The sequence below is a fragment of the Littorina saxatilis genome, linkage group LG13, assembly GCF_037325665.1.
Source record: "Littorina saxatilis isolate snail1 linkage group LG13, US_GU_Lsax_2.0, whole genome shotgun sequence".
NCBI classification, from domain to species: Eukaryota; Metazoa; Mollusca; class Gastropoda; order Littorinimorpha; family Littorinidae; genus Littorina; species Littorina saxatilis.
This window is the reverse complement of record NC_090257.1, coordinates 41,361,559-41,378,879: the sequence shown is the minus strand read 5'-3', so window position 1 is coordinate 41,378,879 and position 17,321 is coordinate 41,361,559. Positions and strand designations below refer to the sequence as shown.

Below are 17,321 nucleotides of genomic sequence, written 5' to 3'. Positions count from 1 at the left end.
ACGGTCTGTTGAGAATGAGACAGCCCTGTCACCCTTTGCAATCAAGTGTGAATCTAAAATCATGCACTGAGAAGGTTGGGTTGTCTTTCTGTGTGGTCAGTCCAGTGTACAGTGAGCTTCTTACAACCCTTCTCTTTTAACAAGATCCTTAAAGGCTGACATAGTCCTATTTAATTAGTTTAATTACTTCCAGGGCTTTTCACATGGTTGTGGGGATGTATAAATTAAGCTTCCTGCAAAGTTTTAGGTTTGAAGTCCTTACCAATTACGAGAAATAATTAATTCTTTATTGCATTGTTTAGCAACAGTTCTCCAGGACTTGGGCTATTTTTAGACCGTAAACCAAAGATGGCGTTTGAGACTGTTCTGTTTACATTCGACACTATCAACACCACTTTGCAATACTGAAATAATTTTTTCTGTGTTCGAAAGCTACAGCCAAGCGTTATTATATCCCCTTAGGTACAGTTTTATAACATTATTGGCACATGTAAACAATATGAATTAATTAATGAACGCTACAAATATGGCAGCCTTTAACACTTTGTAATCCACCAATGTTGACCAATTTTTTTTTAGCCGAGACCAGTTGTGCTGCAGCAGGTCACTCAGAATTGTAGTAACTGTGTATCAACACGCTGGAATGCAGGCGTTAGATCAACGTTAGTAGGAAGTGACTGAAGCTAACTGGCTGAGCAGAATGCGGATATGTGCCGAATGAGAGCAGATGCAATGTAGTGACTATGTATGTACGGATCCGTACCTGGTCAGATAGAGCCATATGAGAAGGTACGGATATATCTGTACCTGGGAGAGAATGAGTTAAGGGGTCACAGGCTTTTATTTGTATGACAGGTTTGTGGTCGTCTTTTCAAAAGAGAATCTTTTTGCTTCTGAGTGCCCACGCCAGTAAAAATTGCATTTTTTTTAACTCAGTGAAAATGTATGCTGTTGATATATTTTTGCGCTTATGTTTCCACAGAACTTGCTGGAGTGCCAGTTTGACTACAATGTCAAGTTCAAGGAGAAGGTCAACGAGTTTCCGCCAGAAGAGATGCGCTTTTTGCCAGCCGGCCGTGACAGGGATGGGATGACCTACTGGTACCTCGTGGTAGGTTATGCTTCATTGGAGTTTTATCATTTGTTGGGATGCCATCTTAAAAATAATTTGCAAAATGTTAACTCAGCTATAAAGTCGAAATGGAAATCTCTGGAAATAGCCGTGTGTGAGGGTAGTCGTCACACTGACTACATTTGAAAATGTTTACTCTTCTTTCACTTTTTCAGTATGGGATGTCACTTCCAAGGCTTACTCTGAAGATAGCTTACTCTGGAGATAGCCACAGAAATAAGAGAAAATTGGAGATAGCCACAGAAATAAGAGAAAATCTGAACATTTCATGAAGGAAAACAGCAGACCTTAAACTGTAGTTGGTCTAGCATCATTTGGGTTGTACATGTGCAAGTCTGTGTCAACAAATTTGAGCTGATTTGTGTCAGCAAACCTTTGCCGTTCATCACCTAATTTTGTTGTGTTTTCTTTGATGCAGGACAAAGACTTCAATCTGTTTGTGTACAGAGAAGAGCCTGATGATGAAAACGCTGAATCATGGAAACTTCTGTGCAGGTAACCGTTGGCTTATTGAGGCTGTAGTGATGAAGGAAAAGACTTTGTTTTATTTTGTATGTTACCCTGTTATCTCAGACTCTCTGTTCATAACCTGTATATATTTCCATGGATCCTCCAAGGTGGTCGTTATCAAGAGTTGGTCACAGGGAAGGTGCCACTGTACAGGGTTTGGGGACAGTCATCTTAATTAAACACAATCAAAATTCATTAATGGCCTAAAAATGTGTTTGATATTCACATTTTTCTGAACCAAGCTTTCTCAGGATGTCAAAAAAACATCATGAGAGCAACTTCCATGCAATTCAACCTTCCATTTTATGATAGTTTTGTTATGGTGACCATGAACTGTACACTGCTGGCGTGGTTGGCCTAACTGCAAGGGACGTGCTGGAAGCCCCGTTTTAGGACTTTTAGGAAAAATACGAGAAAATTATTTCTTTAACAGGAGGAGATCTTACAATGGGGGTGTATTTACAGAGGTTGTAAAAAAAAAACCAGGGTAATAAATGGGTTCCACTGTAAAACCGTAGGCTTGTTGTTGTTTTCACCTTATGTCAATGTACATTTCTTGAACATGTATCATATGAATAAACATTGTTTAAACCAAAACCTTTGATTTGATTTTAGCTGTAAATTGCATGTGTTTTTCCAGCGATCGAGATGAACTTGCCTCACTGGTGGACAGGCTGCGAAACAACACACAGCGCAACTTTATGGAGGATGACAAAGACAAGAGCAGTGTGTTTACAGGTCTGTGTAAGTGTGTGTATGTATGTGTGTGTGCATTGGAGAAAAACACTTTTCCGACACACCTTTTGCTAGTGATTGGCCCCTCTAATTTTTGTCAGAGGTTTTGGCAAGCGTATTCACTCTTTGGTCTTCCAGAGCACATACAAACCCGACAGAGTTATTTTTGATGGATGAGCCCTTTGTATTTTGTTATGTTTGAATGTACCGAAGCTGGGCCATATTCCCTGTGTACTGCACATTGCTGATATAGCATTTTAAGTCTTATATCTACTCATGTCTGGTTTATCTTTCACTTTCAGATGAATCAAAGACTACAAGCAAGGAGGGAAGCCCAGAGAGGGAGGAGAAACCGCCTGACATCACCATGGCAACGCTGAAAGAAGAGTCTACAGACGTCAAGCATGAACCCCCTGAAGGCAGCGCGTCAGAGATGAAATCTGCGAAAGCGGAAACAGAGCAAGACATGACAGGTTCAGCAGTGGTGAAGTCGTTCACTGTGAAACGAGAACCTGTTACTGAAGGAATGGAATCCACTGGTAACTGGAAAGTGTCGGAAACAGAAACCAGCCAACCGTCGCAGAAAGGCGAGCAGAAAAGGGAAAACTCCAAGACGGAGAACAGGAAAGAAGAATCGGACAAGACTTCAGACGTTGCGGCAGAGTCTGAGCACAGAACTGAATCAGCTGTTGGCAGTGAAAAGGAAGGCTCAGAAAAGAATCAGACTGGTGAAGTAGATTCTGTGCCCGAAACCTCAGTGACAGAACAGAGTGATTCTGCACAGCTCAAAGTAACAGAGACTGACAAATATGATAAAGCTTGTGACATTTCTGAAAGTGTTGATAAAAGTGAGAAGAGTAATAGATCTGAAGCCACAAAGGAAAAGACAGAAAGCAAAGGCGAGTGTGAAACAGGTGAAGATGAGACCAAAAGCAAAGGTCAAGACATGAAGAACCAAAAGGATAACGAAGCGAAAGAGAAATCAGCCTCTAAAGCAAAAGATGTTGCTCCTTCTTCAACAGAAGAAACTGTTGAGGGTGGTGTAAAACCTGAGGAGACTACTTCCAAAAGTGTCAGCAGTAAGGAAGAAGGGAAGAGTGTGGCCATAGAGAGCAGCCCAAGCATAAAAGACAATGTCCAGGACAGTTCACCCAGCAAGGGTGCTGTTCCAGCGTCAGGTGATAAAGCCCCTGATCAATCGTCACACTCTGAGAAAAGTGCGGTGGAGGGAAAGTTGACAGCTGAAAAGGAATCCACTGGAGAAGATCTCACAAAGAAGGGAGAGAAAGAAAGTGAGGCTGTTGCCCATGACACCAAATCCAGCCAACCAGAACAAAACGAACCAACGGCAGACAAAAAGGAAACGGCAAACAACAGCGCCAAAACAACGGAAAGTGTGTCTGAGTCCAAAACAGATAGCAAGACTGATACAGAAGAGAAAGTAGAATCCTCTAGTTCTGACTGCACTGGAGCTAAATCGGATCAAAAGAATGAAGTTCAGAGCAGAAAGGTAGATGCTAAAGGTGACTCGTGGTTGGAAAGTGCAGGTGAAAAAACTCAAACTGACATGCAAACATCAAGTGAAAAAGTTCAGTCTGATCCATCTGACAAGAACAAGCAGTCAAAGTCAGATAATCAGGCCTCCGCAGGTAAGAAAGAATCTAGGGATATAAAGGCAATGGAGGTAGACTCAAAAGCTGAGACAGAACTGGGGAAAGTTGAGAACAAAGGGAAGGAAGAAGTAAAGGCGAAAGAATCGAAGAAACAGAATAACAAAGATGGGGAGTCTTCAGCTGAGCAGAAGACAGAAGCCACCTCAACTCTTCGTGACTCTGACGTCAAACTAAAAGAAAGTGTTAGTTCCACAGCTGTCACAGACTCTGAAAACGCCTCGACGTCAGAGAAACAGGACTGTGAGGGAGATGTGAAAGGTAGCAGTGGTCAAAGTGAAGAAAACAAGAGTTCAGGTGGTGCAGGTCAAGGCACAGGGAAGGATTCCACTGCTGCTGAAGGTTTGGTGGAAGATTCTAAATCAAAAGTGGATGATTCGAATGGTGAAGTAGGAAAATCTTTGACTTCCAAAACTGCTGTTGTAGACGATTCTGACTCTGCAAACTGTTCCAAGAAAGTGTCTCAGAAGAAATCAAAAGATTCTGAGGAACATGATGTGGAAAAGTCAGAGTCTTCTGTCAGTGATAGTTCAAAAACTAAAGACCTTGGAGAAGCATCAAAAACCACAGCTGATTCAGAGGGCACTGTCAATTCAGTAGTTAAAAGTGGTTCAGATGAAGTTACTACAACTCCACATAATGAAGAAGAAACTGCTGAGAAAATGGAGGTTGATGTAGACAGTAGTAAAGCAACGGGTGTGACTGGAAAAGAGAAAGAACCTGTGAAGTCAAGACCTACCAGGGCACGTAAAGGCAAACAGGGCAACAACACAGAAAATGATGTAGATAAGGACAAGAAAATGGATGAGAGTACCCCCAAGGCCACAGAAAACCAGGAAGAAAAGACACCAAAAGCAGCAGAAAATCAGGAAGAAAAGACACCAAAAGCAGCAGAAAATCAGGAAGAAAACACACCAAAAGCAGCAGAAAATCAGGAAGAAAACACACCAAAAGCAGCAGAAAATCAGGAAGAAAACACACCAAAAGCAGCAGAAAACCTTGTCAACGGCCACACAGAGGATGGAGAAGAACCCGAAAAAGTGACAGAGGAACAGGAGGTCGCGACACCCAAGAAATCCCGCAAAGCTGTTCGAAGGGGGCGCGGGGGGTCACGGGGTCGTGGACGCAAAAAACGAGGAGGTTCTCGCGGAGTCAAGCGGACTGCCCCTCAGGTGGACAGCGAAGACAACAATTCTGAACCCGCAGAGAAACGAGCCAAGCAGGTTGGCGTCAAACGAGGCGGTGCCGCTGCTCGAGGTCGCCGCGATGCCAAATCTGCTGATCAAGGCAGAGATGATGAGAAGAGCTCTGACAGTGACGCCCCCCTGGTCAACAACAGAGGAAGGGGGAAGGGGGGGCGAGGGGGTGGAGCCAAGACCCCGACGAAGGCAGGGAGCAAGGTCAAGGCTAACAGTGACGGGGAGGAAGCGGGTGAATCATCAAGTTCTGACGACTTACCTCTCAGCAAAGCTGCAAAGGTGAGCGAAAATTGTTTTGTAAAACTGGAGCGAAAAAGTTTGTTGACTGTAATGATTACTGGACATTGTACCTGAAACCTGATATTTATTGGGCAAAGACAACTTTGCCAAGTCCACAAAATTGCATTAAGTTTTGGCACTTATTTTTAGGTAAAAGTCTTCACGAAGTCAACTTTGAAGGAATGCCTCGAGGAACACCTTTTGCTATGATTTGGGTTTGGTTCTTCATTTTTCAAGTTAATTTTAGTTGTGTTTCAGTGTGTTAGTGTTTCTTTCTCATTTTCACTTTATAAAAAGAACTATTTCCACCAATCAGTTCATCAAAAGAATTAACCTGTTGCAGAAGAAGAAGATCGTGGGAGAAGACAGCAGCGACTTCGAACCCGACGAGCCTGTCACTCCAGCCAAGACAGCAGGAGGAGTCACCAAGGCGAACACCACCCCCAAGGCCAAGAAAACCAAACCCCCAGTCGCACAGAAAAAGGCTGAAGAAGAGACAGACCTCATGCAGATGAACACTCGTCGCAGTATGCGCATCCGGACGATGAAGAAGAAGGAGCCAACTCCCGAGCTGGCAGTCTCATGTGAGGAGGCCAGTGGGGAGCTGTCGTCCGAAGTGGATCTTCCGACCGATGAGGATACTGATGATGACGATGAATTCAAACCCAGGCAAGGACGCAACAGGCAGAGGCAGGCAGCACTAAAAAGTAAGTGCTACGGTGGAACCTCCCCTTTTAAGACCTCAAACAAATGTAAGACAAGTCGCGTAAGGCGAAATTACTACATTTAGTCAAGCTGTGGAACTCACAGAATAAAACTGAATGCACTGCATTTTTTCACAATGGCTGTTGTCCGCCGCTTGTGCATAACGGAGTGAAACTGACGAGCCTGTTCAGCGCGGTAGTGGTTTCGCTGTGCTGCATAGCACGCTTTTCTGTACCTCTCTTCGTTTTAACTTTCTGAGGGTGTTTTTAATCCAAACTCTGAGTTATTAGCATGGTATGCAAAGTTAAATGGAACTGGTAAGTACTTGTAGAAAGAGAGATTAATAAAAATCTCTACGGTTTTTGGAATCAGGAACCGACAAGGAATAAGATGAAATTGTTTTTAAATCGATTTCGGAAATTTAATTTTGATCATAATTTTTATATTTTTAATTTTCAGAGCTTGTTTTTAATCCAAATATAACATATTTATAGTTTTTGGAATCAGGAAATGATGTAGAATAAGATGAACGTAGTTTTGGATCGTTTTATGAACAAATAATTTTAATTACAATTTTCTGATTTTTAATGACCAAAGTCATTAATTAATTTTTAAGCCACCAAGCTAAAATGCAATACCGAAATCCTGCCTTCGTCGAAGATTGCTTTACAAAAATTTCAATCAATTTGATTGAAAAATGAGGGTGTGACAGTGCCGCCTCAACTTTTACAAAAAGCCGGATATGACGTCATCAAAAGTATTTATCAAAAAAACGAAAAAAAACGTCCAGGGATATCATTCCCAGGAACTCTCATGTCAAATTTCATAAAGATCGGTCCAGTAGTTTGGTCTGAATCGCTCTTCTCACACACACGCACAGACAGACAGACACACACACACAGACACACACACACATACACCACGACCCTCGTCTCGATTCCCCCTCTATGTTAAAACATTTAGTCAAAACTTGACTAAATGTAAAAAGCAGGTCTTAAAAGGGAGGTACATTTACACAGGTTATGAACAGAAATTCTGAACAAGTAAGGTCCTAAATTTGGGGGTGGAGGTTGTGGGGGGGGGGGGGGGGGGGGGTATTGTACTGTGGTTTACTTTTGCTGAATCTTTTTGCTCTCTCTCCCCTCTCTCTCCCTCCCTCTCTCCCTCTCTTTCTCTCTCTCTCCCTTCCTCTCTCTCCCTCTCTCTCTCCCCCCCTCTCTCTCCCCCTCTCTCTCTCTCTCTCTCTGTGTTTGTGTGAATGTAAAGGGCTCATTGTAAGATTAAGCCTATGGCCTAAACTGTCTACCCTTTATGTGAATAAAATGTTCTAAGTCTCTCTCTCTCTCTCTCTCTGTCTCTCCCTTCCTCTCTCTCCCCCTCTCTCTCTCCCCCTCTCTCTCTCCCCCTCTCTCTCTCCCCCTCTCTCTCCCCCCCTCTCTCTCTCTCTATGTACACAAAAGTACAGAGTAGCATGTGTAGGAGAAAGCTCACGTGCACAAATGAATCGTTTAGATGCGGATTTGATGTATAAACTGCAACTCTTTGTGTGCAGAGAAGGAAGAGGAGCGAGAACCGGTGGATGACACCCCATGCCTCATCTGCCAGAAATCCACACACCCTGACATGGTGAGTATTCACAGAACATAGTTAACAGGGCTCACAGAACATAGTTAACAGGGCTCACAGAACATAGCTCACAGGGCTCACAGAACATAGTTCACCGGGCTCACAGAACATAGTTCACCGGGCTCACAGAACATAGTTCACAGGGCTCACAGAACATAGTTCACAGGGCTCACAGAACATAGTTCACAGGGCTCACAGAACATAGTTCACAGGGCTCACAGAACATAGTTCACAGGGCTCACAGAACATAGTTAACAGGGCTCACAGAACATAGTTAACAGGGCTCCCAACCCATGCTATACCAAGAGGGTGCAGGACCCCCAATTATAAAGTTAGAGGGTCCCAAAACCGAGAGGACTTTTGGCTGTTCTTTGAAACCTTCACAAAAATAGAGTACTCAATGTTTCGTACACTTTATTAAATTACATATTCTTACTCCGAATCACATAAAAGCATTGACGCAGTCTTACATGCAAAAGGTCTGAAAAGGCTACCCGTCTTAAACAATTTTAAAGGGGAGCAACCCAACACAAAAAGTGTAAACAGGCAAGGTAGTGACCATCTACCCAGGGAGTTACCTCCCATCTAGGGTTATGTGACGTCACTTCCCCCTGTAAACACCACATGCTTCATACGACATTTCAGCCTACAGCAGAGAGGTCGTCGAATTTTTTGGCTCCGTGTGTGGCTGAGTGCTGGTGTTTGTAAGGACACCCACCGGCCACCTAACCCGTCTTAACGGCTTGCCTTTACGTGTTTGGTGAGCTCTTTCCATTTTGGTCATTATTTTGACAAGAATGTTGTTGTAGTTGCTGACTTTTCGTCCGTTTTTTGCGGACTTGTAAAATTTTTTCAGTAACGCATTTTGGGGCTCCACGTTTGCTTGTCAGCTTAGCTGACGGCGAATGTGGCACGGCCTATATTTTGGATAGGTAAACCTTATTTTACCTCTTTACTTGCCTTCTGCTTTGTTAGTTGGTAAGCGCTTCCTTTTTTAGTCATTAGTTTGACAGGAAGGTTGTTGTAGTTGCTAAATTTTCCGTCCGTTTTGGACTTGTTAATTTTCAGTAACTCTTTGTTTGCCGCCTGTTGTCTGCGTCAGCGTGTCTGACGGTGAGATAACATGGCTAGGTGTGTGTCATTGGTCTTTCAGACCATTGGCATTTGTTGTTGTTTCGTACTAAGCATGTATACCGCTTTGTCCGTTACTTATTCTGCCCCAAATGAATTTGGGGGGCAGTTTAGCACGTCTGTGACGTGTCTTGCTTCTTGCTTTCCCTCTCGGCATCGGAGCGCGGCGCTCTGGTGTCTATACTGTTTTGCTCTCTTTTTCCAGAGTTTCGCAGTTTGGGAGGGAAGAGTGCAGCTTCACACGCCGTCTCCAGCGTTGTACTTCCGCCGGCGGCGGGTGACGGCCACTCTTTGGCTTCCTGTCGGCCACGGCTTCCGGCCGCTGGCCTTCAGCTGCGTCTGCTGCCCCTTTGGGGGGCATGGACGGTAAGTCGAACTGCTCCACTGGCTCTCGTGAAGCCACCGGACGCTCTCTTTTGAGCAACAGTTCTTGGTCGCAGGCTCACTACCTGCAAACTTCCTGCTCGTCAGGATATGCTGCTCGTCTTAGTTCCGATCGTATAGCGAGAGGGCTATGACTGAGCAATGGCGGCTTCCGCTTGCGGGAGTCGCGTTTCCGGGTTTACCCGGAGGCGAAGGTCAATCTGGCACACCCACGAAGGTCCCTGCTGGTGTCGACTGCAAAACTTCCTGCTAGTCAGGATATGCTGCTCTTTCTAGGCCTGATCGCACAGCGTGTACGGCCGTGACTGAGCAATGGCGGCTTCCGCTTGCGGTAGTCGCGTTTCCGGGTTTACCCGGAGGCGAAGGTCAATCTGGCACACCCACGAAGGTCCCTGCTGGTGTCGACTGCAAAACTTCCTGCTAGTCAGGATATGCTGCTCTTTCTAGGCCTGATCGCACAGCGTGTACGGCCGTGACTGAGCAAGGGCGGCTTCCGCTTGCGGGAGTCGCGTTTCCGGGTTTTCCCGGAAGCGAAGGTCAATCTGGCACACCCACGAAGGTCCCTGCTGGTGTCGACTGTGGACTGGCCTTCGGGCAACCGGGCTTCCGGCCCCAGTCCTCGCAGCAGACGCTGCCGCTGTATGCGGCTTCGTCCGTTGCTTAATCTTCTGCTCTTTCTAAGCCTGTTTGCATTGCGTGCACGGCTGTGAATAGGCAAGGGCGGCTTCCCTTTTCGGGAGTCGCGCTTCCGGGTTTTCCCGAAAACGAAGGTCCTCCATCCCGTGCACTCACAGAGGTCATGGCTGGGGTTGACCGTTGACTGGCCTTGGGCGTTCTGGCCTCGGCCTTAGTCATCGCAACAGGCGTTTCCGTTTATGCGGCTTCGTCCGTTGCTTTTCCGGCTCAGCCCGGAGTTGCCGTTCCTCCCCCTGCTGCGCCTATACGGAGGTCAGTGAGGGAGGAACAGGATACGTCCTACGGACATCCGGACAGTCGTCATTCCGGTTTACCGGGAGCATAGGTCCTCCTTTGCGATTACACTGTGTGTCTCTATTGGAGTTGACCGCGGACTAGCCTACGGGCGTTCGGTCTTCTGTCCTCAGTCCACGCAACATTTGCTTCCGCATTGTGCGGTTTTGTCTGTTGCGTTTCCGGCTTTGTCTGGATGCATCGTTCTCCTTCCTATCACTGTTAGCGAAGTGAGGAACGTCGGCTGGCCTATGGGCATGCAGGCTTTCAGCCTCGGCCGGGACGGTAGTCACTTCACTGGTCGGGTGTTGCGTCTACTGTCTATTCAGTTCTGGTGGCTTCGGATGTTACCTCCTCTTTGTCTTACCCTCTTATGGGAGGGGTGAGACAGGACGGTTTCCGGTTGAACGGGTTTCCGGTTTTCCGGTTATCCTGTTCAGTAGCTTTCCACTTGCAACTGTGACTTCGGTCAGTGTCAGGTCTCTGGGCTATTCTGTTATACAGCCTTTAGCCAGAGACCAGACACGTTCTGTCGAATCTCTCGGCTTCTCTCGAGGCCTCGATGGAGATTACTTCCAGATTTTTTATGGAGGGACATTGGCTTCCTCTTTGGTTGCATTCAGCGATGTCGGACTTCCGTTCCGCGAAGGAGGAGTTTTTCCTACTTACGGTTTGATAGTCACCTTCAATGTGGGTACCATCTTCCGCAGGTTTTGGCTGGCCATCTCCTACCGGAAGTGGTATCCACGGGTTCCGGTTCTGCTGCTCGGTTTTCACGGGTCAGTTCCGGAACACGCGCAGCCTCGGCTGTCTTCGGCTACTCAGGCTTCGTCTTTTGTTTCTTCCTGTCATAGGAAGTTCTCTTGGCTGAAGCTGGGTCGGATTTTGCTGGCGTCTTGCTCTTCCGCGTACACCTTAATGGGAACGCAGGAACTTAGAGGAATTTGGACGTCAGTTTTTGGAATTTGCCTCTTTTTCGGAGATGATCGTCAGAGCGCTCTCGCGCTCTTTCCTGGAGTCACTAAACATTTCACGCTTAGTGTGTGTCAGGACACTGATGGCATCTCCACTCGTTCAGCCTGGCTAAGGCGAACGAGGAACAAAGAGGCTGTCCTCCCTTCACCTCGCTTTACAGTCGGGTGTAGGGAGGACTTGTTTCTCTCGCATGCTCAGGTCTCTGAGCAGGCTAGGAGGGACATCTGGACTTTGATCGGAGTAGAGGGATCTGCTTTTTGAACTTCGGTGTTTTTACCAGAAAGCAAAGTAGATCCCGTGGGTTAGAGATCAGCGGATCTCTGACTTCTCTCTACAAGGGTTAAAGCAGAGCTAGCCTCCTCACGGGAAGCAGGCTCGGGCCTCGGGATGTTTTCAGCAGGCGGCCAATGGGCAGTCTCTGTCTGATTCTCGAGAATTAGATCACCTTTGGGCAGGGAGAAGGGCAGCCCTAGGCTAGCCTCTCTCCCCAAGGAAGTGCCCCCGGTCTCACCCCCCCCCTCCGCCCTCCACTTTGGTGATGGCGGGGCGGGTCTTCTCCTTGCAAGTTTTCATTGGATGGTCTCTGTACACAGCCAATAGTTTGTGGGAGTGGTGAGGTCGGGGGACTCCCATCGATCTAATGAGTGCATATTTATTTATGCGTCAGCCGATCCTTTCACGGTGTCTAGGCCCATCAGCTCGAGCACCCGCTGAGGTCTCTTCTGGTCGGTGCTAGCGCTGTCCTTCGGTTTTTACAGCTTCAGTCCTCAGTTGTGTAACAGCAGTTCAGCCACGGGCTGCTGCAGTGGCACTTCCGGTTTTATCGGAGAGGTCGTTTCTTTCACAGACGCTTCTAGGTACGTCTGAGTTTCGGAACAGCGGCTGACCTTAGGGCATCCAGGGTTTTTTAGCCTCGGCTGGTGCAACAGCCATTCCACCTGTGGGCGGGATGGTTGTTGTTTTCCCTGTTCTTGTGGCTTCGGACTTCGACTTTCTTTCCTTTATTTCATCTTAGGCAGGAGATGAGATAGGACGATTGCCGTTTGAGTGGGGCTCCCGTTTTCGGGCTTCCCCGTTCTTCTCAGTTTGCCACAAGCTGCTGGACTTGGTCCTGGGCGTCTTTCGCAGAGTCTGACTCCGTCTTTCTCTAGCGATCAGACGTGTTCTGGTGTTTCGTCCAAACTTAAGTTGCGCTTGAGTTGGCCTCGGAAGTAACATTCAGATTTTCCTGAGGGGACATTGTCTTTGGCAATGCATGTTGGAGGAGTCATTCTTTGTGGCTTATCTCCTCTCTCAGGTTTTTGGCTACGAAGTTTACTTGGGGTTTTTGAATTTCTTTCATTTACCTTCAAGCAGACTGTTCTGTAACACTCTGGCTTTTAGTCATTTTGTTTTGGGTCACCGGTCACTTCAGCAGCAGTCGTCCGCGACAGCTGCTTCCAGTTTCGGCCGGAAGTAAGAGGTTCACTGGCTAGTGCACAGGCTACTGTCACGTCCGGTTCGAGCTTCGACTTACGTCAGCAGTCGTCCGCGACAGCTGCTTCCAGTTTCGGCCGGAAGTAAGAGGTTCACTGGCTAGTGCACAGGCTACTGTCACGTCCGGTTCGAGCTTCGACTTACGTCAGCAGTCGTCCGCGACAGCTGCTTCCAGCTTCGGCCGGAAGTAAGAGGTTCACCAGCTAGTGCACAGGCTACTGTCACGTCCGGTTCGAGCTTCGACTTACGTCAGCAGTCGTCCGCGACAGCTGCTTCCAGCTTCGGCCGGAAGTAAGAGGTTCACCAGCTAGTGCACAGGCTACTGTCACGCCCGGTTCGAGCTTCGACTTACGTCAGCAGTCGTCCGCGACAGCTGCTTCCAGTTTCGGCCGGAAGTAAGAGGTTCACCGACTTGGGCTTCACGCCATTCCTAAGTTTGATTACTTCGGCGTGATCGTCTTATGGTCGCCGCGAGGTTTGTCCCTCACCTCACTGATCGGACTACCTTATGCATAGATCGTTTTTTCGGTGCATGTGCATTTCCTTCCATCCGAAAGGGGGGGGGGGGGGGGCAGCTTGTCTTTCCCTCTCTACTCGGCTCGGCTTAATCCAAGGCTGGGTTCTCTTTCTGGGTCGCTTGGTCCAGGAGATTGGAAGAAGTGCTGGGCACACATTTCTGGCTCTCTGATGTTGTCTTTCGCAACTTTTGCCTGAGAGACATCACGACTGTCAATCAGGATGGTTCTCAGGTCCTTTTCTGCTTTTGGCAGTGGGCCAGTTCCTGGCAAGGGTTAGAGTGAGTTAGTTTTTCTTTCTCACGGGGCCCTTTTCCTGACCTCTTGTCAGCAGGCCAGGGTTTTGGCAAGGTTTTTAGAGTGAGTTGGATTTTTCTTTCCCACCGCCTTGTTGAAGCTATCTGCTTTTATGTGATTCGGAGTAAGAATATGTAATTTAATCGAAAATTTTTAAGTAAATTTTCATTTCATTAATATACTTACCCGAATCACATAGTGTATGCCCTCCCGCCAACCCCGCATATGATTTTTAGTCTATTAAGTCGTATGAAGCATGTGGTGTTTACAGGGGGAAGTGACGTCACATAACCCTAGATGGGAGGTAACTCCCTGGGTAGATGGTCACTACCTTGCCTGTTTACACTTTTTGTGTTGGGTTGCTCCCCTTTAAAATTGTTTAAGGGCAGGTGGGCCAGTGCAAAATTGACCAAATCGTTCAAAACACTGTTTTGGGTATTTTAGCAGATTATGTTTCCATAACATACCTATCATCCATGTGTGTCGGTGTTTTTGTCAAAAGTGTCCTATTTATCTGTCAATAAAGACAAAATGTGAACATGTGTGGCATTGATTGTCTTCTGTAGTCGATATTCCCCCGCCAAAAAATGTCTCATTTCAAAGGCTAGTTACAGCTTTGTCCTCAGCAAAACAGTGCATTCACGACATACGAAACTGCGCAGCAGCTCTTGACCTATAACATGACATCAGTGTTTTGATGAATGTTCCATTCACTCAGCCACTTGTCTGTTGCAAAGGCAGCAATCGTAATCGAACGGAAATGTCCTTATTTGGAAGGTACTCGACATCCATTGGTTCGTTTCATAAACCGAAATCGGGAACCAGTTTACTTTGTGAGTGCGCATGCTCAGCTTACGAATTTTGCATACGGAAACTACCGAAGAGACTCTCGGCCATGACGGGAACACCCGAAGTTCACTCGGTTTTACAACATCCTGGTTACACATCAAACGATCGGTGACAACCGAAAGCGAATTTTTCCTTGAGAAACAACCTTTGATACGATAACAATGGCTCGAAATAAGAAAGAGGACAATGTCTTTATTAGTTCGGTTAGCAACAACAAGTAGTTCCGCTGGTACTAGGCCAAAGTTTGGATTCTGTCGGTGTTTCCGATACAGAGGAAAGCTTTGATCTCCACGCAGATCCACAGGTCACCATTTCCGAACACGCCATGCAGCACACTTTTTACGTCTCGGCACTGGCTTGCTTTGCGCTGAATTTGAGTCAGTTTCTGTGCAGTATCTCCTCGACAAGCAAGTTGAGCATTTGCTACGCAAAAAAACAAAAACAGGAGAAAGTATCCAACATCAGTCAGATTATCGGTAATGTTTGCTGGGCCTGCCATTTCCCGAACGAAACTGGATCAGCAACTGTTTGTATCAATCTGCACTTTCGTAAATTCCGTCACTGTCTTGACGAACTGTGTCATTTTCTTCACCGCGATACACAGTTCATTGCGAAGAGCTTCCTCAGTAAATCGTTCAGATTCCACGTACGATTTGTTGTCAAAAAACAACTCAAACGAAAGTTTCAAACTCATCATCCTCCATCTTGCTTGTCGAAGCACCAAAGTACTGTATCGATGTAAAAACAAAAGCAGAAAACTTCGAGGAAACTAACAAATCGACGAGATAACGGAAGGAAATAAGTCTCGTTCTGGCTCAAGTAAGTTACCGTTAAAAATACCGTTATTCTCGCATGCAAATACAAACGAGAATCGGGTCATTGATACACGTTTAGCGCTGGGGCAGTATCCCCATGCTGGTTGACAGAGGGAAAGAAGGGATGGACGCATAAATTCTCTGCTGGCGTGCTAAAGGCTAAGTAGTTTGCAATTCAAATAAACTAAGCTGTTCATTCATAACACAGTTTTGTCCTTGTGTGTCTGTTTCAATAGTGTTTCTGTGGTGTTCAATCTTCAATGTCGTTTTTCTCAGTTCAGCCATTTTGCCTACGGTTACGTCTTGGGTTACGCGATTTCTCTGGCTGTAATTTAGCTAGAGCAATATTTTCTTTTGTAGTTTGTGCAGAATATAACATTCTGGGGGATTACGAAGGGATTTTGCTGAAATTTTATTATAGTCATATCCAGATTATTTCAAAAAATAATTTCGCAAGCGTTACCCTAAAGTTTGACAGTTGTAACAAAGAAGTGTTCCTAACTCCAAATATAAATATAATAAACAAGATCTGCTTCGTAATCCCCTAGAGCATACCCAGAAGGATAAAATAAAACAATAATTAGAAGTGTGACAATCACATCTGATGAAAATCCGTGTATCTCCTGTACTCCACTTTTGTCTGTATTTTGACTGTTTTTGTCGCGTAAAACAAAAACCAGCAACCGAAAATACAAAAAGTGACTATTCTTTGTCATCATTTGTTCATTTCTTTCATAAAATAACATTCAGACACAATAAAACATTCAAAATTGAAAAAAAGGTAGTGCACTGGCCCACCTCCCCTTAAGACGGGTAGCCTTTTCAGACCTTAAGCATGTAAGACTGCGTCAATGCTTTTATGTGATTCGGGTAAGTATATTAATGAAATGAAAATTTACTTAAAAATTTTCGATTACAGTAGCTCTGCCAAATAGATGAAAATGCAAGTATTTAAGTTTATTGCTATTCTGATAGACACATGGGGGAATTCAGGGGTTGTGATTGGATAGTCTCACACCGCCCTATTTAGATCATAGGTCAATATTATTTCCATGGAAGTTGCTCTATATGAGTATATCCTTAGTATTTAAAAAAACAAAACAATACATGCTTCCGGTTTCACCATCTCAACCAGATGATGTTTCAATCGCTAGCATACACTGGCCCGGAAAACGATGCAATTCTACTAAGCACTTTTTCCCGGCTCTAAAGATTTCGATAAAATATCCTTTTCTGATTATTTCCGGATGAAACAGGACTAAAAATGTATGTTCTGTCCCTAAACAGCCGTGTCACCATTACAGCTGTTAATGTTTTGTTGTTGTGTGTGCAGATGTTGCTGTGCGACAGTTGTGACAAGGGTTACCACATGGCCTGTCTCCGCCCCCCTCTCATGGCCATACCCGAGGGGGACTGGTTCTGTCCGCCCTGTGAACACGTGGGTACCTTATTCTTACATGGGGGACTTGTAGACCTCACTGAATCATCATTTCTACCCCTCTGTTACAGTGAAAGCCTAGACCTCACTGAATCATCATTTCTACCCCTCTGTTACAGTGAAAGCCTAGACCTCACTGACCTGGGCTGGGTGGCCGAGTGGTAACGCACTTGCGCTCGGAAGCGAGAGGTTGCAAGTTCGACCCTGGGTCAGGGCGTTAGCAATTTTCTCCCCCCTTTCCTAACCTAGGTGGTGGGTTCAAGTGCTAGTCTTTCGGATGAGACGAAAAACCGAGGTCCCTTCGTGTACACTACATTGGGGTGTGCACGTTAAAGATCCCACATTGACAAAAGGGTCTTTCCTGGCAAAATTGTATAGGCATAGATAAAAATGTCCCCCAAAATACCCGAGTGACTTGGAATAATAGGCCGTGAAAAGTAGGATATGCGCCTAAATGGCTGTGATCTGCCGGCCGATGTGAATGCGTGATGTATTGTGAAAATGGAATTTGTAAGATCAACTGACTTCTTTGATACCCTTTGCCAAGAAAAGGACTATCATAGTATGTTTGTTTATGTTTGGTCGTTATCTTGCCTGTGCGTGTATTGTATGTTTG

At 45.8% G+C, this 17,321-nt stretch overlaps 1 protein-coding gene across 1 annotated transcript in view; it reads left to right on the top strand.

Annotated features, from left to right (window-relative positions):
• The window catches only part of LOC138945760 (uncharacterized), a 48,036-nt gene that overhangs the window by 4,788 nt on the left and 25,927 nt on the right, over positions 1 to 17,321 (top strand). Inside the window, exons 4-10 of the mRNA XM_070317269.1 lie at positions 983 to 1,111; positions 1,551 to 1,627; positions 2,283 to 2,380; positions 2,680 to 5,525; positions 5,869 to 6,232; positions 7,783 to 7,856; positions 16,601 to 16,705. Coding sequence (XP_070173370.1) covers positions 983 to 1,111; positions 1,551 to 1,627; positions 2,283 to 2,380; positions 2,680 to 5,525; positions 5,869 to 6,232; positions 7,783 to 7,856; positions 16,601 to 16,705 — 3,693 coding nt within the window. The remainder of the gene's footprint in view (positions 1 to 982; positions 1,112 to 1,550; positions 1,628 to 2,282; positions 2,381 to 2,679; positions 5,526 to 5,868; positions 6,233 to 7,782; positions 7,857 to 16,600; positions 16,706 to 17,321) is intronic.